Source organism: Polyergus mexicanus, unplaced genomic scaffold, assembly GCF_030449975.1.
Source record: "Polyergus mexicanus isolate NDT 795.1 unplaced genomic scaffold, iyPolMexi1.0 SCAF_13, whole genome shotgun sequence".
Taxonomy (NCBI): domain Eukaryota; kingdom Metazoa; phylum Arthropoda; class Insecta; order Hymenoptera; family Formicidae; genus Polyergus; species Polyergus mexicanus.
In genome coordinates, this window is record NW_027223333.1 from 6431817 (window position 1) to 6454180 (window position 22364).

The following is a 22364-nucleotide window of genomic DNA, read 5'->3' on the forward strand; positions in this document are numbered from 1 at the left end:
TTTTTGACGATCTAAAGCTACGGGCGTAGTTTCAAGTCTAAATTTTCAATTTTCTCTCTATCTGTCTCTCTGTATCGGTCTCTAATTTTAAAAAGGACTAATTTTTTCTCTGATAATGTACGAAATAATTTTATCGCGGTCATTTTTCATCTCTATCGCGGTAGCTAAGAATTAAATTGTTTTATGTGTATAATTCTCATTGCAAAATTGTAAATGTAACGATCGGTAATAAATTGATTAGGAAAAATTGGGATTGTATGAAATTATAGTTCATGTACCGTAACGAAATTACATGAAATCGCTTGCATCTCTTCTTATTTGAATATGCATACAATGGTCTCGCGCGCGATAATGACGTATCTACAGGAACGCGTGTTTTCCAAATGTGTCCGATTTTAAAATGCTCGCGCGTTCGACCGATGTATAAATGTACTCGCGCAGTGCGGAAGAATAGCGTGATGGAAATATAATCGCGGACGCGCGAAAAACACAAAGGGAAGAAATGAAACATAAAACAAAAATACGTAGAATATTGCTCGACGCGAATTGTCGCCCGGCATTTTTTAATTCGTCCGGTGGCGAAATCCTCGAAACGATGCACGCGTGCATTACTTTGGGAATTATGCAAATAACAGTTTTTGTCGTCGTTCCCCCTTTCGACCGGCTGCGTGACGCGGGAACGCGGGGGAGTAATCTTAATTACTGCGGCGTTTCTAGAGCGCGAACAGGTTCCATTACATTGCAGAATGCACATATTTCATTGGCTGCGGCCGCTAAAAACCCGACGGTGCACTAATGTGCAGGAGTCCGCAAATCCCTCGGAGATCGTCGTGAGGCAGATAAATGGAGAATGTCTCTAAATGGAAAACGATCTCCGGCAGGATTATATGCCCGAGAAAGAATTAGATCTGGCCCGGCATTGTTACTGGAATTATGCGCACAACTACATGTCGACATAATCGTTTCTTTTTGATACACAGATTACAGATCGCTGCAATTATGGTATTCACGTTATGACGCGGCGAGCAAGAAGTGAGTGTTGTATTTATAGTTAACTTTCTTTCTGTGCTGTGGCACAGCATCCGTTTTAGTATTATCTATTTCACAACGTCATTTATTTTCATCTCACGTAAGTAGAAAAATTCAGAAGAAAACTTTGCCGCGTTCAGAAATTGATGGAAAATACGCGAATAGGGAATGAATATCGAAATAGTTGATTTATAAACTATCACAGGAATTACGGACAAGGAAATGCAATCTAAACTTGTAGAAATATTAATAATCTTTGAATAACGAGTGCTTACATTTTTAAAAAATTTTATTTATATTTTATTTAGAATTGATAAAATAGGATAGCGATAGTGTCACTCTATACGTTAAATTTCGTAAAATAGAATATAATTATTTTTGTTTTTTCAATCATGACAACCGACATGGATATTTCTCTTATCGTTACATTTTAAACATACGGGATCCGCAATCACATTTCTGGCTACTGAATTTATATCTCTCGCGCAAGAATATCGTATATCAAAATTTCCAGCCGGGAAACGTAATTAATTTTTTTTTTCTCTTTTCTTCCGTCTCGCTCGTTTCTCTAGTGGCAATGCCGCTAAAATATGATCGGAATTTCGTGAAACGTAAACGCAAACAATGCAAGAATCATAAAAATCAGTCTACACATTCCGCTTCGTTCAAAGTAGATAAATGACTTTAAGTCACATGAAAATATTCAAGTTTCTTGACACACTTGATGAATTCGAATACAATAACATAGATAAATATAAGTTTTGTTAAATATAAATATAAACAAAAATATTTACAAGGATAAACGAACTGCTTTCGAGAGATAGCGTAATATCAGAAGCGATATTCTAGTACGAGACCGCGCTTATTTGAAAGGCACGATTAACTTCAACAAACACCAGCTTGTACAATAGCTTATATTAACTCATAAATCATCCTCCACGCGATCTGTATAAATCTCCCTCGAATTACTCAGCATGTAACACCGCTTGGATGATTCACTTTGAGATGATGCATCACCAGACGAGATCGTCCGGGATGAACGAAAGTGGAGAGTCGCTTCTCTTTGAATGCGCGGTTCATCATTGTTTGCACGATTCATTCGCGATTCATATATACCTACGGCACGTATACGTATATCCGTCAGAGACGTATAGATGTACCTGAATGAAGAACAACTTTGGTTTCCCGGCCAGAGTGGAGCATCGATCGCCGGTGAAGGGAGTCCATAGCATATCGACTGGATACAGGCTATCGGTCGAATGCAATAGACCCGACTCGCCGTGTGACATTGCGACCACGATCAGGCAGTCGGCATCCGTGTGGTCTTCCGCAGCGGCTTTAATGAAAGGATTAATTAATTCCTCGCGGTGGCCGCTAATAGTCGTCGGACGGTCTAGCCTAATAGCCTATGTACAAACAAACACTGAGTTGCCGGGTTGAGATCGTACTCCGATATTGTTGGTTGCCTCGCGCGAGAATTTCTACGGCGAGGAAATCGAAACACAGTGCGAGCAGCTGTACTTCCGGGGGCTTACGCGAGATAGCATTAAGGAATTAAATGAAGTTTCCGTTGAGTAAAATCGCACGGTGCGATTCATTATTAAGGCTCTGAACCGGCTGTAACCGTAAGTTACGGACAAGAATATTATATGTAATTTTCTGTTACGATATTGGAAGGAATAAAAATATATAATATAATTTTCCCGATATTTTTATATAAGAAGTTTTAAATTCGAGGACATTTATACGAAGTACATTTCCAAGTACGTTCGGATAATTATGCCATGATGGAAACTAATTTGTTTCATCTCTTTAATAAAATGTAAAGTGCTTTACGGAACAAAGCAAAATAACAATTAAGAAAATAACAAGAAAATAAAAAGAACAAATTCAAAATAACAAGATGAAATGAAAAGAAAAAGAGTTGTGCTTACGATCATAACGATTATTATATTTGTTACATTTTTACATTGTTACATTTTAGAGAAATGTAAAAAAATATCAAACGACCTAAACGGAAAGTTCAGGAGCGTTTGAGACATGGAATGTGCGTTAAAACAGACGCGCGCACAAAAACAATATAAAACAAAATTCTTTCTGCGATTATGGAACAAGTTGTTCTAATTAAACAAAGTATGGATAACTTTGCTTTTAGAGAATATAAAAATAATTTGTTCTCTTTCTCTTTCTTTTCTTTATGTATACAATTTTATTTAAATTAGCTCTGCGTTTTTCAAGCGTGTTTCATGCGCCTGTTTGTTTCAAAGTGGCAAATTAATTACAAACAGATATAAATGTGCGATTTGTGAACGCTTGCCAGTTATTTTATCGACAAAGTGAAGTAAAAATTTTCATTACGCGAGATTAACTATGTATTATTCATGGTAGCTTCATAATTTTCGAGAAATTTTAATAAAATGCAGAACTATTACATTCTTTTCAGAATGCCGGCGGGACACGTGGATTTTCGAGATGGCTTTAACAAAAAAGATTGATTTAATTTCGCAATAACAACGTTAAAGGCTGTCTACTATAACACATTGCATATTATGTTACAAAATGAAAGAACAGTAAATCGTGTATAAAACATGTAAAAAACAGGAAACAATGTTATTTTCTTTCTCTTTTTTTCACCAGAAAACGAGAAAAAGGATTATAAAATTACAATGCGAGCTCGGTGGATATATATAAATACTTTTTGTTATGCCATTACATATACATATATATATACACACACACACACACACACACACACGCACATACATACATATACATATACATACAGGGTGTCCGATAATTTTTGACACATCCGAAGTGTAAAGATAGATTGGCTCAAACTGAGGAGGAAAGTCCTGTATCATTTTGCGATTTTCGTAATAATTATCGAGAAATTAATTAGAAAAAATCGACCAATTCGCACGAGTATAAGCGCGCAGTGAGAAGAGACAATTCAAAAGTAGACGCGCGACAAAGTTTTGGGAGGAGCGCTCTACAAATGACAATAGTTACGTACAAGCGATACATAATGATGGATTCTCGCGTCCTAGTAATCATATATCAATGACGCCCATATCAGGCCGTTCTTTCGCACCGCATAGTAATACTTGGCGCGAGTTGATTGATCTTTTTTAATTAATTTCTCAATAATTATTACGAAAATCGCAAAATGGTAGAAGATTTTTCTTTTCAGTTTGACCCAATCTATCTTCACACTTCGGGTGTGTCAAAAATTATCGGACATCTTGTAATATATACATATACACATACCGTCATTATGCATCGTCCGAATATGCAATATTTTCAAGTATTTTCTATTGTTGTGTTTTTTTTCATATTTTCCAATCTCTTTATTACAGCGATCGTATTTTCGCAGTATCATATTTACTCGGTTTTTCAAACTCGCTTCTCTCCTGTCACACGACCGGATCTCTTATGCGTGATTTTAGCGTACCGTATCTTAAATCTGAATTTTTATAGCGAATTTATCTTGAATATGCGAATAAGAATTCAACGGGAAACATTTTTGCCCGTCTCTTTGGAAATCATAGCGAATTTTCGCAGGCGATAAGATTATTGAATATTTTGATCATGATTTTTTTTTCCCGATTTTAACGCAATCGCGCCGGTATATCGGACTCCCAAAAAAACCTTTCTTATGAGAAACATCGAACCTGTTTCCGTGCGAAAGCATTACATTCAAGAACGATCGATAATCCAATTAATCCGCACTGCCTCGGTCCGGCAATCCCGGCGCACGGGAGTAATTAAGGTGCGGGATATAAATCGCGTAAAAAAAAGCTGGACAGCGGTTGCAAAATCGACGCGCGGCATATTCAGCTTGTGAGTTATACTTGATGCGTGCGATCAAGAGAATGTTTCGCGAAAAAGCTTGCGTGATTACGTGAAACGACGTCTCCGTTAACGCTCTGTTCCTTGCAAGAGAACATTTTTCCTCTGAGAGTTCACTTTGGTAATAGAAATCTACTCCGGCTTTACACAATCTCGCTTGAGGGAGCAGGAAGGAGGAGAAGGGAATCTCTATTACGGGAAAAAAAATCATCATAATATGGTCTCGTAGTGATTTTTTAATTATCACCACTAGTATACCACGCGCGTCATCGTACGTAAAAATAATTAAGAGAGACAATTATGTCAGCCAATTATCTGATATTATCTCGCGATTGAATTATTTTTCCTTGTTTTTGTTAACCCGTTCGTTTCTTCTCCTTTTATTATTTATTTTCTCTTACACAAAGGAAGAGTCTGCTCCAAACTGATCGATCGATCTCATTACGTATAACACAATTTATATTTTTTGTGTATTTTCCTTTACCAAGTATTTTAAGCAATTTTAATCTCTATTCCTGATTGGTAACAGATGCATTTAGCAATTGAAAATCGCGAATTTTTTTTTTAATGTCACAATTACGTTGCAAAATATACATTAAAAATTGCTCACCTATAATGCGTAAATATTTAAATAAAACATATTCAATATTCCGTTATTACTGAATTTATATATTTCGTGAGACGTAAAGCAAAGTGCAGTATATTTTGTTTAGCTTGTTAATATTTTGGTAATATTATATCAGATACGTTATACTGATTTCAGAATTTCCTTCTCCATTTTGTTTTGTTTCAAAATATTTTATAAAAATTAATTTACATATATATATATATAATATTTATATAAAATATACGTTAAAAATATATAATATATAGATAATAAATCTTTTACAATATGTTTAATTAAATAATTAATTATAACAATAAAAAACTACAACGAATAATAACAATATGGCCGCTTCATTAGATGTTAAAACCGTCATCTATCAAAAATCATATCATGAACAAACACAAAACTACGAACATATTCTCTATCCTGATTCTGTCATAATTTAAAAGCGGTCGACGTGCAGGTATCGCCGTCGTTCGAGTGCCAAAGTATAAATCGCCCAAAGTGCAGTCTCGGCGCGCCGTAAATTCGAGTCGGCGGTGAATACTGCAACGATACACACACACACACACACACACACACACACACACACACACACACACACACACATACATATACGAGCAGTTAACAATCCGATGAAAGAGAAGCTCCTGCTAATAATATTCTAGCGAAATATTCTCTTTCAGTAAAGGCGCGAACGATTGTCCCTAGCGTCCGATCGATAGCCGAAACACGCACGCTATAAATTTGAGAGTTTAATATCGACATTGGCTGTGATAGTTTTCAGCGCGAATAGAACATCCTCTCCAATCTCCCCTAGCGACAATGATACTGGGTAAAATGAACGTCACGTATCTTCTCTCGACTGCGAAATACCAGAGATGGAATCGGGAAGAGTATCATTCGTTTTGATGTCGAGAAACACGGACAGTATCCGAGTGAATGGTCGATAGAGTACAGGGCTATTTCTCTCCCTTTTCCCTTCTCCGTTCTCATAAAGTCACTGATAAAGTCTTGTAATTTTGCGGACATTATATGTATACGATTTAACAGCTCACTAAAGTTTACTCAAGACTCGCCGAGACATTTAACGGCGACAAGTAAAGAGAAACGTGAAAAGATACGACATCTATGTATATAGGATATTTCAGGATTAAATGTTCTAATTTAAAATCTCTTGAATTTAGGATTCAGAAATGAGAAAGTTTCTTTTGCGAGCATATCTCTAGAGGAATTTCTTGTTCTTTGTTACTTATTTTTGGATCCTAAATTTATATTTTAAGTTAGAATATTTAATATTCGAAATACTCTGTACATACATACATACATACATACATACATGCATATTAAGACTTTTAATGAGGAAAATTTAATATTCGGTATTTGGGTAATCTGTATCCTAGAGAAGATTCGCGACCCTCGGCGCACAATCTGTATATCTTGGGGAAGATTAGCGAGAATAGGCGATAAAGTAGATGTGAAACATCCGCGCGGAATACGCGAACAGCGACGATATCATTCCTCGAGCTTGTGAGAGAGAGTGAATTATGTGAATTAAGAAATGCAAATAATTGCGACGTGTTCGTGAGCCGTGCCGGGTTATTCACGAAACGCAATGGAATCGCGAAGCCAACGTGCTCTCTTAGCGTATCGCCAATTTCTGCGTTTCGATTCTGCCAGAGCAATAAGAATTCTCGTCGATGTGTTTACGATTTGTTCGCGACTCGCGGATTTTATAGATGGAATTTCGAACGCGCGCGAATCGAGGAGCGAGTGTTTCTTCTGCACAGTTGCTTCTACGAATCGATATGTAAGGAGCGTTCTACATTGCTATCATAGTTATCTACTTTCGAATTTTTCGATTGATTCAAAAATTGATTTGTCAGAACTGAGAGTTTTTTTTTTTGGGGGGGGGGAAGTTACGCTTATTAGAGCTATGCGATCCAATTCTTATCCGTTTACTTAACGAACACATTCAAATAATGAATTCATATTTTTATGGAAATGTATGATTCTACTGTATATTTCATATCCGCGTACGTAATCAAATTTTTTGGAATCATATCTTATTATATATGGATTTTTATATTTTATTGTATTTCTCATTTCATGTTATACTCATATGCAGATATATATTTAGCATTTTATATAGAAAAATACGTTCTCATTTATGGCAAATTATCCGTAATGTATCTACATTTTTTCTACTATAATCCTGCGTAATTCGGGAATGGTAAAATAAAACACGGTAAAAGCATAAAATTCGAGATATATTCTCAAATTATGATAATTAGAAAAAAAAGTTAAAAGCATATTATAATATAAACTAAAATAATACAATATAAAAACAAAATATTTTATCAAAATTAACATTATCTTAATAGAAAATTCAAATATATGCATATTACACAAATTTGCTTTACAAAGTAAAATATTAAATATACGCGAAAATTTTCAAGCGAAGTTTTTTAATTATTTAAGCAGACATTCGGATTAAAGTTATAAAGGATTAATCAAGTTATCAACGAGATATCGTGTTTAAATAAATGAAATCTGTGGATATAAACGAGTTATTATACATATCGCATTTCGGTAGATTATGCTAACTGAATGAAAATAGTTACATTGAGTTTTAAACTCGTTATACTTAAACAGGCATAAGATAGCTTCAGGATTACTTCACTTTACAACGTAGTTTCATTCCTTGTCTAATTATCCATTTAATTATTCATGTTGACATCAAAAGTATCGTTCGTAAAAAGTGAAGAAATTCTTTACACTTAAATGGTTAAAATTATATCTCGAAAATGAAACAAACGCTTTCGAACGAAAAAATAAACATTACTAAATATCAGAAATCAAAATTAATATTTAAAAATATCGATTTACATACATATCGATATCTTTATCAATTTTATCATTAATAATCGAAAAATTGATAAACTGTAATTAAACAAAAATAATCATTTTATGCTTGCATATTTTTTTGCATAAAATTTTCAATTACAGAAATACAGAATTGCGCGAACGTGCTTTACCAACTGTTAAATCCACTCTTTATATATTTGGCTTTTTATTAGAAATAAATCCTCAAATATTATGAATTTCGCCGAGATTTCCTATCGTTTATTTTTACGCATAGACAAAAATACTATAAATATCTATTTTATAGGAAAAATATGGATAATATATGTACTCAATAATAAATTAATATTCCATATGCTCGCATTTTATGATGCAGGGGCGAATATGCACTCGAATTTCAGATGAATTCCTGCGAAGGAAAGAAAAATAGATAGCGTAGACGTAGACAATGTAAACAATGTAAATGTCCACGAAAATATCTCCATTGAACAGTGGCACAATCCTATATTTTGCTTCAATTCGGTTGATGGATTATTCTGAGCGATTTATCACAACATTGAAAGATCTCGTTTCGTGCTCTGGGAGGACATACGAATTGAAATTATATTTTTTTCAGTTATACGGAGTTAGATTCGTAACTATTGTAGATGACTGCTTACATGTATTGATATATCGAGAGTTTAAACGGAGATGAGATCAAAAAATACATAAAGATTTTGACCACTAAGAATAATAAAATAAATCTCTCATTTTAATATTTGAAATTTAAATTCTTTAATTAATTATTCCTTTCGTAAGTGTATATTATTATTTGTACCAACTATTTTTTGACATTGAATATTGCGACAATGCCGAATAAAAATTCTTTATTCTTTATTTGAAAAACAGATTTTTTGTATAATAATTTATTTTATTCGAGTTAAAAATCTTTCTCTTTTAATATTAAATCGTTTTTATTAAATATTAAATAGAATCAAGATTTTATATCTTAATGAATCTAGTTTTCCTTATTATTAGAGAGAGACGAGAAATTCTGCTATCTACTTATCTGTCTGTGACATATTTTTCAAAGATGATGGAGCCTATAAATCGATATTGTGGTTCGTATCCCGTAGATAGATGAATACGACGAAACGTGTGATAGCACAGTTGTCAAAACAATTCAAAAAGGAAAAAAAGCCACGCGTTTCTCCGCTTGATATGATAGGGGGTTGACAGTAGAATTTGTGGCACGTTTTACGATCTTGCTTTATCGAACCAAAGAGAACGGTTTTTGTTGACAAAGAGTAACTCACGTGGACATAAGTTACAAGAGTTGTTCATGTATATTTCCGCGCTTCTGACGTCATGATCCAATACGGTTTATGCGGGTATTGACGGTTCTTTAACCATTACTGTTGTAATCGAATAAGAGCCGAGCTATTATGTAATTGAGTTTCGTATCGCGCGATACAACTCGGAAAGGTAGTTTGCATATCTCCTTTCTTTTCTTTTGCTTTATACTCTTTCGCATACTCCGAGAGAGAGAGAGAGAGAGAGAGAGAGAGAGAGAGAGAGAAGATGGGGGTGGAATAATACATTAAGCGAAAATTCAGTACGGCACCTGTATTCTTGTTATTTTTCTCTTGAATATCATTCTGGCTATTTTTTTAATCTGTTGCGCGTTAAAGCATTACAATTTCTCGGTGAGGTAGCGTTATTTATATCGAGACAGATTTTGTAGAACATTTTTTTTCCTTCTCGTATAATAACGCCCGTGTTTCTGTGGATAAAATATACGAAACAGAGGTCATTCTCGTAGACTTTTTCTCATCGATATGATTATTTGACAATTAATATCATATTTATAATACGAATTGAAAGGTACGTTAAGCTTAATAATGTTTTTCATGTTCTGTATTTTTTATCGAATTTTATTGCAGTTTGTATTAAATTATATATACGATAAATTATTACTGTATCATCGCTATAGATTTTTAGATTTTTTCCATAAATAAATTTAATAAATTTGTTACCAATGTGAAATATTTTTTGCGATAATATTGCTGAAATAAAAATTATGTGATGCACTCGTCGAAAAACATTGATATTTTCATTAATATGTAAGCTTATGGTTATTCAAAATCATTTTAGTAAAAATATTTGAGTAACGTCACAAAGAGAGAGAAAAAAAGTATCGAATTTCCAATATTTTTAGCTTTGTAATTTTTTGTATCATCACTGGGGGCGTTCACTCCTTTTTTTTTTTTTTTTTCGTAATATTTTCCAGGCTAAAATTGAAATAACTTAATTTCAGCAATAACTTATATTTGTATCTCCAAAAAAAAAAAAGATTGGAAGGTTTTTTTTCTAAATATAAAATTGCTTTTGTCTTTTTGTAATGCATTCGTTCTGTCTTTTATCTTATTGAAAATGTATGTCTATGAAATTGAAATTATTCTATTTAATACGCACAAATAAAGGCACTTGTGAATTTTGACACTAATTAATCAACAATGCGTGACGGAGTTATTCCGGATATTTGATTCTGTTATTCATTATTAGTAGTACGAAATATGATTCCTATCCTAGGTTCAAAAAATCTTTCAATCTTTTCAGTAATTTTTTCAATATTGACGATGATCATATTTCAGGCATATTGTTAATCTCGTTTTGGTGATTTGTTTCATTTTATAATGAAAATTATAGCAAAACAAGATTAAAAAAAAAATAAATTATTTGATCACACATATAATCAATCACCCAAATCATCTTTTATACAGAATAAACTGTTTAATTATTTTTTTATAAAATTTATGTATATCTAAAATCGAATTTTACACTGTCATCTATTCTCGTTATCGTTTTTTAAAATTTATAAGAAACATTTTTTATATCATTGATTCAAGTTTCTCCGAACCTTGTCAAGAAATCTCGAAGATTTCACATAAATAGAATGATCATTCTTTCAAAATGCGCGACGTTTGCAACAAACGGCAAACGAAACGTGCCGTATAATGAATTCTTGCAATTACGATAAAACGAATGTGCGTATGGAATTATTAAATCACATCGCATGTTGTTATGCACGCCGTGGTTGATTGGTATCCGTCGTGTCCGCCAATATCCATGGTGTTTGCAATCGCGGGGTTCACTGTTGCATCTAGATCATTGCATCGCGTCGCATTGTCGAGTCGACTGTGAATATCGACTGTAATCAACCACCAGGTGCACGTGTCGCACCCGGAATTTCGAAATACATATACCGAGCAATTCGCGTGTGTTTGCTTTCTCTTCTTTCTTTTTTTTTTTTTGCTTTTACTTTTGCTTTTTTGCGGTCTCGACGTTTATGATGCTACTGTGGCCGCGCTTCGGTGAAACTGGAAAATGTCGTTGGTCGGCTTGCGGAGTAACGGGTTGCATTTTTACCGCAATCTCTACTTGTCACTTGTACGTAAAATGACACAGTGACGGTAGCAAACTTTTCGAATATACTTTGGACGAAACTTATCAAAATATTTAGTTATGGAAACAATTAGTAATGCTCCTCTTATCCTTTTCTACTTTACTGGTGCTTTGAATTATTTTAGCCTTGAAGTCGAATGTTTGTTGAATTATTAAATACAATATGACATCGCAGAAAATGCGGGCTTGAATACAAAATTGACTGTAATTCCGGAACTGCATTATCATATAGAGACAGTGTTGTACAGTTTTGCTGCAGGATATAGAAGCACTTTAAAGTTGTAAAGTAATACTCTGAATGGTACTAAAAGTTCAAAATTGTACGATATTGGCTTTGTATGAGATATTAGAAATGATTCAGAATTGTGCAAGGAAGTAAGACTCGTGAATAGCGGAGCGAAGCTAGCAAAGAGGTTTGGAAAGGAAAATATAAACGGTCCAACATGTTATACAATGCAATTGGCGAACAAGAATAAATGCAGCGGTGCGTTTTCATGCAATGTTGTAACCAGATTATACTATTTGCATCACAGAAGCGCGTGCGATGTGGAAAAACGGTCGAACGCGAAATACTTCGAGTGTAACATATTTTTACCGGAAGTGTAACATTCTCATTTCAAGGTGTCTGCGACACGTTGACACAGGAAACGCATGCTTCGGGCACAAGTTCGTATTGATACGCCAATATGAAGTTATCGACTGCCATGTCAAAATATAGCTGTTTTAACGAATTTGTCAAGAGGAACGTACAACTTGCCAAATAAAAATAAATTCTGTATATTTTTGAACGTATGTCCATGAGGTATGACATTAGGAGAAAAAAATACTCTTGATAGCTTCTTATTTAAAGTAGAATGTTCAAGATGCTTGTGAGGGGTTAACTCTCAGAATTTGTGCTTTGAGTGACAATCTGCACAATTCATGTGAAGCTACCAGTTGTAACTGGAGAAAATAAATGTTTTTTTTGACGAACTTGTTGTACATATAGTGCTCGATCATCAAATAGAGAAAAAAGAGTAGTTTTTGTATATTTTTCTCAAATTGCATATGAAAGAAATAATCTTAGGAGAGGAAACGCTTTTCTATCATAGATCTTTTATCTATATCATGAGAATTATATTTGATATATTAACTTTAGATACACAAATGCTTTATTAAACATATTCTAAGATAGTATTTATTTTAAGCAATTAAATGTATATGTCAGGAAATATATGTAATAGTGGTGCAACGATATATTTTGTAATATTGCTGGGTGCGGTATTCTTTCCGACAAGATAAAGAAAATATGAAAGATTCTAGAGTCATACGTTTCAGATGCAAATGGCATACATCGTTACCCAAGATTTACTAAAGTCGTGTGATGAGCTCGTCAAGAGACAGTATCAAGCTTTTGATGCAAAAAGAAAACAGAGAAACAAAATAAAAAAAAAAAGAAAAAAGATTACATTGAAATAATGACAGATGACAGATATTTGAAATGATTAAGATTAATATTGAAATATGAGATGAAAATGAACTTACGTATACTATATTTTAATTAAATAGTTTATAAGAAAAAGATGTTATACATTTTTGGTTCAAACAATTCAAGTGATGGAAATGTTCTGATCGCAAAGAGTTTTAATTATTGACAATAATTTGAATTAACTAATTTAATATTTTAAAATTTTACAAACTATTAGGTATAAAAGAAATAAAAGAAATAGATATTTTAATATTTATTTTATATACACAAAAAAGAGATTATAAAATATAAATTTTTAAAAGCAAATTTGCTAGATATTTATGAAAGTAAACTGTTCTACTTTTATTGTTTTATATTATATTCTATATTGAAGAGAAACTTTGGATACTTTTTATTTTAAAAATTCATATATATATATATATATATTGTTAAATATAACTTTTGAAATAAAATATAATAAAAGTCCTCTATCATATGAATAAATAAAACTAATCAAAACATTTTTTGTATATAAAATTCAGTTATTTTGTGTGCCATGAAAACTGTCACAATGAAAATTTTTATTCACGAGAAATGATTATTATAATAAAGATTCTTCATAATAGTTTTTGAAATGCCAACATTTTCAATGTGGCTACATTATATAAAAAAATATCGAGATTTTTTATATATCGAAACTACCTTATAAATCGTTTGAGCTATGGGAGACAATGATTTTCCACAAATGTCTGATAAGAAAATTAACGATGATACAAATACTTTTTAACATTAAACACGTAGTATTCTTTTTTAAACAAGACAGATAATTATATGAAAGACTCTAGAGCCTCAGGCTTTGGATACGAATTGCGTACGTTGTTGTCGCAGCTGCGGAGCCTGTCAGCTGCACTTCGGTAGAGCGGCTGCCAAAGCCGCGTGACGAGCTCATCAAGGGACACTATCGCACTTTCGGTGGGAAATGTCAGCAAACACTTTACGTGTAGTACTTTAGGTACGTGCTGGCGCATCATTGCACGCGCTCGCGTGCTGCGTTATCGCACAAACGTTTTTTGCTGCCATATATTTATATACATATATATAAATTTAAAAAATAAAAAAAATTGTTTTTTATAAAACTGACATTATGCGGTTGTCATTTTCTTTTTGCAGATGGAAATATAAGGGAGAAAATAACTTAATTTTTTTAAATGGCATGCTTTTCTATTTTTAATGTGTGATAGTGATTGTTGAGATAAGATTAATTGCTTATTAATTTAAAATGATTCAAGATTGATGAAAGATTGTAAACTAGTAAGATTCTTTTACATTTAGCAATATGTTTAATTTGAAATAACTAAATTACTAAATAAATAAATTATTAATTTGTGATATTTGGCTTTCTATGCTTAATTTTATTTTAGCTTCTGAGCTTTATCTACGTTTATTGGTATATTTACGTTCATTTTCTCGTTTGTTTAATTAATTAAGATTGATGATTGAAAAATAATTATAAACATTATTGTGGAAATGTGAGTACAATGACTTTAATGTCGTGAAACGTTCAGTTTGTGCAAAATATCCTTTTCTATTTAAAAAAAAAGTGGAATTAATTTTTATTACTTTTATGAAATAATGGATATATGTCGTAAAATTGTCAGTGAAATTAGTAATATATTACAGCATTCTATTTGACCAAAACTGACAATGTTGGTTTTTACAATGATACATTTATATTTCTTTTTTACTCATCAATCTTAATTAATTGAAGTAAACGTAAATATATCAGTAAATGTAAACAAAAAGGCAAAATAAAGTCAAATATAAAAAGTCGCATCCAGAAACTACTAAATTATAATTATTAAATAACTGAATATTAAAAAAACCTTACTAAACATTACTAAACCTTAAACTAAACATATTCATAAACGCGTAAATGGATCTCATTAATTTACACTATTACTTTTTACTTTACAGCCTTTCATTATCTTGAAAGTTTTTATTTAATAAATTTCTAAACTTGTATAAATTAAAAACCGCTATTATATATTGATGATAAAAAGATATAATGTATTATTTAAAAAAAGAAAATTGACTTTGAAATGTTTTTCTTCACTTTCATCTACAAAAAAAAAATAATCTCATATAAGGTTATATTCTACACAAAACAATTTTTCTACCAACATGATTTTTTCGTATTTTTAACTATTTATGAAATAATTCTGCATATTTCTTAAATAATTCAAACATACGTATATATGTATGTATATATACGTGTGTATGTGTATAATATATATATATATATGTTATATATTCCGGTTGGGAGACGCATATGAAGAAGACGACAAACGTAGCAACAACGGACTAAGGCAAGGTGTGCCACATGTAAATTGTCACTTTTTGCGAAGACGTGACATCTGTCGCACTGACATACCCGACTTTACGTGAAAAAAACTTGTTTTTCTCTGCTTTTGGTGGCGCGGCGGAAAAATTTGTTGGGCAAAAAAACACGAACAATCGGAATGGCCTGGATGCGCCTGAATTCGTTGATTGTCCTGCATATGGGAAAGAACGCGCGGCTTTATATATTCTTCATTTTATTAAACGCTGTCCAAAATGTACATTCTGTGCATACTCTCTTGTTCGATAAAATTCAAGAATCATGATGATTCACAGGAATGCACTGACAATTTTATACAAATAAAGTTAGCGCATCCAATAATAGTGTTTCTGTTTACTGAATATTATCAAGTTTCCGCTTACTAAACGAATAAACTTTATATAAGCAGCTTCATAGCTTATGAATAGTTTGTAATAATTAAAAGAGCTGTAAGATCTCTTTGAAGATAATTTAAAATAATTTTTATAAAGAAAATTGTATTTTAAAATATGTAGTCTCTCTCTCTCTCTCTCTCTCTCTATATATATATATATATATATATATATATATATATATATCTCCCTCCTTTTTTCTTTAATTAATACTTACATTTTAAAATTTTTTATGCATCAAATGAATACTTGTTTGGCGAAATCAATACAATATAAAACAGTCGATATATATCAGCCAATTGAATAAGTTTAGTGCCCGGTTTTGTGACTATTAATTATTTTTATACCCATTGTTGAATAGAGTTTGAAAGATATGTATTTTCTTTGTGTGAAAGAAACTTAATATATAATAGATGCCCGCGATACAAAATTTTAATTTATATTTCCTTATTATTTTGTTTTCATTTAACAAGATGTAATAAATATTTATAAAAAAATGGATGATGCACTTTTAAGCGATTAGGTTCTTTTAATTTTATAAATTTTATTAAATAAAAAAATTGAAGCTCTACATTTCTCTTATCTCTAGCAACATCATTTGCAACGAAATTTGATATTAATATTTAAGTATGAATCTTTAGTGTATCTTTTAAAATAACTTTAGATTTAATAGATGATCTTCTCTCTATATTTGCGCGCTATCGCATTAGCATACTTGTCGAATATCCTCTGGAATATTCTTTGGATGAGGAATAAGAATCACTGGTATATATGGTACATGTGAAAGAGGAAAATGGTCCGGGCCCAACGTGTATTGTTAGCTGATCAATGGAGGGGAAAAAGAGAGAAAAAAGAAAGAGAAAAGGAAAAATAGAAGACAAAACGAGCACTACAACAACACGCGAGTCTTTTCGATTGAAAAGTTTGGCCCCTCGTTCGGTAGTCGATACGCGTCTGTGGAACTCGCGGAACCAGGGAAAGCTCCCGCTCGCCCTCGGCTTACTCGAAACTCCGCCAGACAAAATTAAAGCATTGAGAGTGGCGGAAGGTAGCCGCGCAAAATACGAAGCCGGACGGGTTTATTTATGTGACAGCGTAGTTATAACACGCCCGCTCCGGCTGGCCGTGGTTCTCCAAAGTAAACGGACGCTTTCTCGATACTTTCGATTCGGTAATCGAATACGTGTAAAGTCTAGCAGCGAGAGAAAAAAATCTAACGGGACTTTTCTGACTTTGGTGTGCTTCGCCGTTGTTTTTCTCGTATCAACAGAAAGTGATGAGAAGTCCGTTTGAATTCGTTCTCTCCAGAGGGAAATAGTGAACATCGATTTGCAATTTTTATACAGCCAACTTTTGACGCGTTTCCTTTTCTTATTTTCCAAATTTTATTCAACTCGTTGAAGAAATTTGTCTCATTACATTTGTGTAATGTAAAATAAATATAATATAGAAATAATATAATGTATATATTTTCTGAAAATATAATTCTAAAAGTCATTTATATTATTATGATATAAATAAAAAAAATAGAGCTAAGCAAAATTTTTTGCACATAAAATTCAGTTCTTGCGCACGAAAATGGTCACGATTATCGAAGAAACGTTCTTTCTATTCTCCACAAGATTGTCGATTTTATATCGTTATAATAAAAAGACTCCGATAATAGTCGTCAGCCTTTTCGACCTTTCACAATATGCCTACATTATAAAAGTTGTCGAAGGTCTCCCACATCTTTTTAAACTACTTTCGTGCGAAATTGTATCTGTATTAATATCTTCTATTTTGTCGGGTCATTTGTCACTTTGAATGCATATATAATGCATGAATCATGAGTACAACCGAGTTAAAAGTGAATAGCAAATAAGTATGGCATCTTAGATTTGACGGAGTAGTGTCGCGCTGAAGCGAAGAAGGCGCGAGAATTTTTCTTATCTAGTCAAGTTCCATAATCATCGGGCTTTCCACCTCACTTTTCCGCGGCACCTGCCGCAACCGTATTCGCGAGATTGTTTTGTTAGTTATTTGTTGAAGAACTCGGTTCACTGCAACGCGAATAGACGTTTAATGAGCTCGTTCCGTCGTAAAATGTTTGTATAACTTCTCGCCGGAAACCATGCGCATCATTATCCTTCGCGTTATTCCCCAATATCTGCATGCCTGCCTGCCTACGCGAGGATCTTCACAAAGAATTCATCGGTCATTATCAATTTGTTTGAGAAGCTCTTGTAGATGCGCTGCTATTAGATATATTTATATGAGCGTAAAAATAGATGTCGTGTCCGATGCAATCATGTTATTGTCACCGATATTTCTTTTGTTTACATGTTTTTATTTATTTTTTTGGACATACTTTCAACTATTTGTCAAACTAAGCAACTGATGTGAGACTAAAATATTTTGTATTTGTTAAGTGGATCACGCGAACCGTCATATTGCATCTTATATTATATATTCAGGAGGCTTGCGGATAATGAAATTTTATTTCAAAATTTAATTACGAAAATATTAAACGCGTGGTGCGACGCGAGAAATGTTGCACAAAATATTCTTCCATAAATTTTTTTCCTTTTTAACGAATAATTGAATATAAATTCCTTACGCGATTAAAGATGAGATGGGAGATTCTGGGACATTCCGTCTTGAGAAAACTCTGTCGTTTTTTTATATTTTATGCAATGAGAGGCGGGATGAAAGAATGCGTTGTTCATTGTGGAAAGGTAAGAAACAATGGTATACAAAGAGCTAACAAAACGGTTGCGTTACGGTCTGCAATATTGCAAATTGATAGAAATAATGATATCTTCGATTCTATCTTTTTTTTTCCAAATAGCGGAAACACTTTGCGTTCATTATTTCAGTTAGACATACATATATTGTAGTACCAGTCAGTTCACACACATTCATTGTTCGATCTGTCATCTGAGACAGATCGTACGTAACGAAGTGATACGGTTATAAATGCACAGACCGGGTTATCAGGAAGCGTAGTATATATGATACTTACTCGACTGTAAGGTCGCGGCTATAACTTTGATCGTTGGATCGGTGTAAATCCGGACGTCGAATCCGAGCTTGCTTAATGATACCTTCAGATCTAGGGAGTCCTTTACGGATCCCTTCCTCGTGCTCATGCTCTCGAAGTGAACATGGTTTAGTATGAGCGCTACTCCTCTTCTCTTATGGTTCATGTCGTATTCCTCGGCGAATGGATCGAGATCGATTTTCACGGTCTTTTGGGCATCGATTGAGTGCCTGCGTGAACTATCATTAAGATACATTAAGCGAACATTCGGATTAAGTCGTTGAGATAATTAGGAATAATAGACTTTCCGCGAAGAATACATGAGGAAAAAATATTATGTTATTATTCGAAACCGACGCATTGATACGATATCGCGCTTTGCGGCTTAACTGCAAAGTGTAAGCTGTAATTTTGCAAGTTGTAATTAAGTTTGTAATGACACTCCGTTGTGTTATCTTATCATAGAAAGTTTGTAAAATATTATTTTTAAGATTTATTTTATTTTGAAGTACTAAAGTGGTGTTTAAATTTTTGGTCAATCGTGTTCCTTTAATTAATATTTGGGAATAACATTTTACTATATTACTTTGAAAGATGTTGAAGAATTTAAAGCTTTGAGAGGTTTTGATATGATTTCGACGAGCGTAGATAATGAAATTTACTGCATCGCGTTTTGCACGAGAAACAAATAATCCCGTAACTTCGCCATTAATAACACAACGGAGTTGCGGAATGAAATGGACGGAAGTCGGTATACTTATTTATATATTCCGGGGTTGGAGTTTAATCAGGTACTTTTATTTTCTCTCCGCGATGGAAGACGTTTCTATATCTGTGCAAGAATAGAATTTTAATTTTATTTCATTAATATTTTTTTTTCTTATTGAAATTCCGCTGCAAATTAAAGCGCTTGATATTTCAGGAACTGCGTTAAAAAAAAGTTAATACGATATTAATGAAGGAATTCGTGATAATTTGCTGGAATATTTTACGTAAAAAGCGGAAAAAATTTCCGGCTAAAAAGACGAATCTCTCTCTCTCGTGCTTGATGGATTAATTATCGAGCTTGAACTGTGCGCGTCTGTTTATGAGAAAATACGGAAAGTGGCAACTTGCGTTTTTTTTTTGTCCGATATATATTTATCTTTGTGACGAAAGCAGCTAGTATTGCATAATTACGCGCAACAATCTCGCGACACGCCGCGCACGAATATGAAGACGAGTACGCGACATCGCGAACGAAATAAATGCCACTAGCATTTAGCAGCAATAGTCTCCGTATAGTCGGCGTAATTAGGCGGTAGCTAGTTGTTGAATCCCGACTTGAAGACAGTCGCTGATAAATGAATGGTCTGGTGCGATGCGAAAAAAGAAATAAAAGAAGAGAACGACTCGACGAATGAAAAAGAAAGAGAGAGATAAAAACGAGCGTTTCCGGTACGTTTTGCCTCTTTGCAGTCGCTATTCGTGAAAAATATCAAGATGTTTCTCTTCTTAAGACGAACGGAACGGTAAAGAGGGATCTTTCCTCGGAAAGGCGCAACCCCCGGTCCGTTTAATACTTGCCGCTCACGTGCGCTTACGCAGACGGATGTTTAGCGGAGATCATACCGCGGTCAATTTAATTTCAACTTAGATCGTGATCGAGAGAGATGAACCTCCGCAATCCGCGATTCTATGGCGCTTTATCGCGCGAGAAGCGGCTTTTCGCGGATCTCGCACACGTACGCGCTTGAGTCGGACTTTCATCGTGTTACCGCGATTATACGATCTCGCCGGAAAATAAACCAGCGATATTGTAGAGGATGAAGCGAGGTGAGGATGCGAAGACAGAACTGCTTTTAACCGAACGGACCGTAAACTATGAACTTTTAAACTTGCACGGAATTTTAAGCGCGTGCTCTCTTAATAATTCTGAATGGCTGGAATTTAATTACAAGCATATGAATAGTATTGGTAATTAAATTTATATTCTCGATGAGATTGAGAAAATAAATGTATAGAAAAGGCACTTACGAGATTATTTATTCTGCGCGATCACTTTTGTGTAAGAAGAAAATCATGTTTCGCCGGAGCGCTCAAAATACAATTAATTATTGATTAAATAAATTATAAGTACTGTAATATTCTTTCCGGGAACTGTAGAAATTACGCTGCCTTTTATTCATGAACCGTTGATCCAGTTTTCCGTATTTGAGAGAAAAGTTATTCTTTATTCTGGCGAATCGATCTATTGTACGACAGGAAACTATCCACTTCTCGAATATACCGAGAATTACCAAACACTCTATATGCTGTATATGTGTACCATTAGTCAGAATACATACCGAAATGACAAAGCAGTACTCGCGACGTTTTGTCCGCGACAAGTGACACACGTGTAACAATGAATATATGTCCTATGTGCACACATAGAGAATCCCCGTCCCAAATATGCGTCACTGATATCACGTCGCTTTAGCGTGTGCTCTACCCTATATACAAATGTAGCTCGCTATACGTATTGTCATGGGTTTTGTCGAAACGCTTTTACTTTATTGCCGCTAGATTGATGACGCAGAAATTTATGTTGCACAGCATTGCATCTCACTATGCTTTCAATCCAAAAAAATATAATAGATATAGAATATAATACAATAATAGATACAGATATATAATATAATAAGAATATAATAGAGCTTAGCATCTCTATGCGCTTTAGTAATTTTTTTTTTGTATTTATATAAAAAAATATACAAAAATAATTATATATTAATAATTATAAATATATCGAAGAAATAATATAACCATCTTCTAATAAAAAATTTGAAAAGAATCTTATATAGAAGTTAATGGGTCTATTGTTATGCGTTAATATTGATACGTAGAATTAATCTTGCTAAGAGTCGCATCATCGAAAAAAAGTACGACACACCGAATTGATCGAAACTTCAAGACTGGAGGACTGAAGGGAAGAAAATAGAGTTAAAGAGAATATAAGAGTCAAACGAGTAGTTCACATAGATGGATACAATAACGAATATGAGGAGATGACACACGCACGCCCAGACACAATCGCCACGAGCACTCGAAATATGCCGGGAACAGGAATAGGCGGGAGAAAAGGGAATACAGAACGGATGTGACAAAACCACGGTTAGGCGCTTACGAACTAGTCATAAACGTGGTGAGCCGGTTGGCCATTACGAGACAAATGTTCGTCGTGGGAGAAGTGAGTTACCGGCATTATACTACGGACTCGCGGCGGCGTTTACTTTAGCCTCTAAAACATTTTGCGCCCAACACACACAGCGATTGCCACCCCACTCCAACGAGTATTATGAATATAAATT

General features: G+C 33.5%; 2 protein-coding genes across 12 annotated transcripts in view; one reads left to right on the forward strand and one right to left on the reverse strand.

Moving 5' to 3' along the window:
* LOC138938492 (alkaline phosphatase) overlaps positions 1-22364 on the forward strand; it is a 159173-nt gene that overhangs the window by 87010 nt on the left and 49799 nt on the right. The gene's annotated exons all lie outside the window — the stretch shown is intronic.
* The window catches only part of LOC138938493 (caspase-1-like), a 45579-nt gene that overhangs the window by 10518 nt on the left and 12697 nt on the right, over positions 1-22364 (reverse strand). For 2 of the 3 annotated variants that reach the window (XM_070305510.1, XM_070305511.1), the window contains 2 exons: positions 19015-19271; positions 2190-2365 (listed from right to left, as the gene is read on the reverse strand). In XM_070305510.1, coding sequence (XP_070161611.1) covers positions 2190-2365; positions 19015-19271 — 433 coding nt within the window. Of the gene's footprint in view, positions 1-2189; positions 2366-19014; positions 19272-21151; positions 21209-22364 lie in introns of those variants that run through there. The other variant, XM_070305512.1, reaches the window with a different exon arrangement.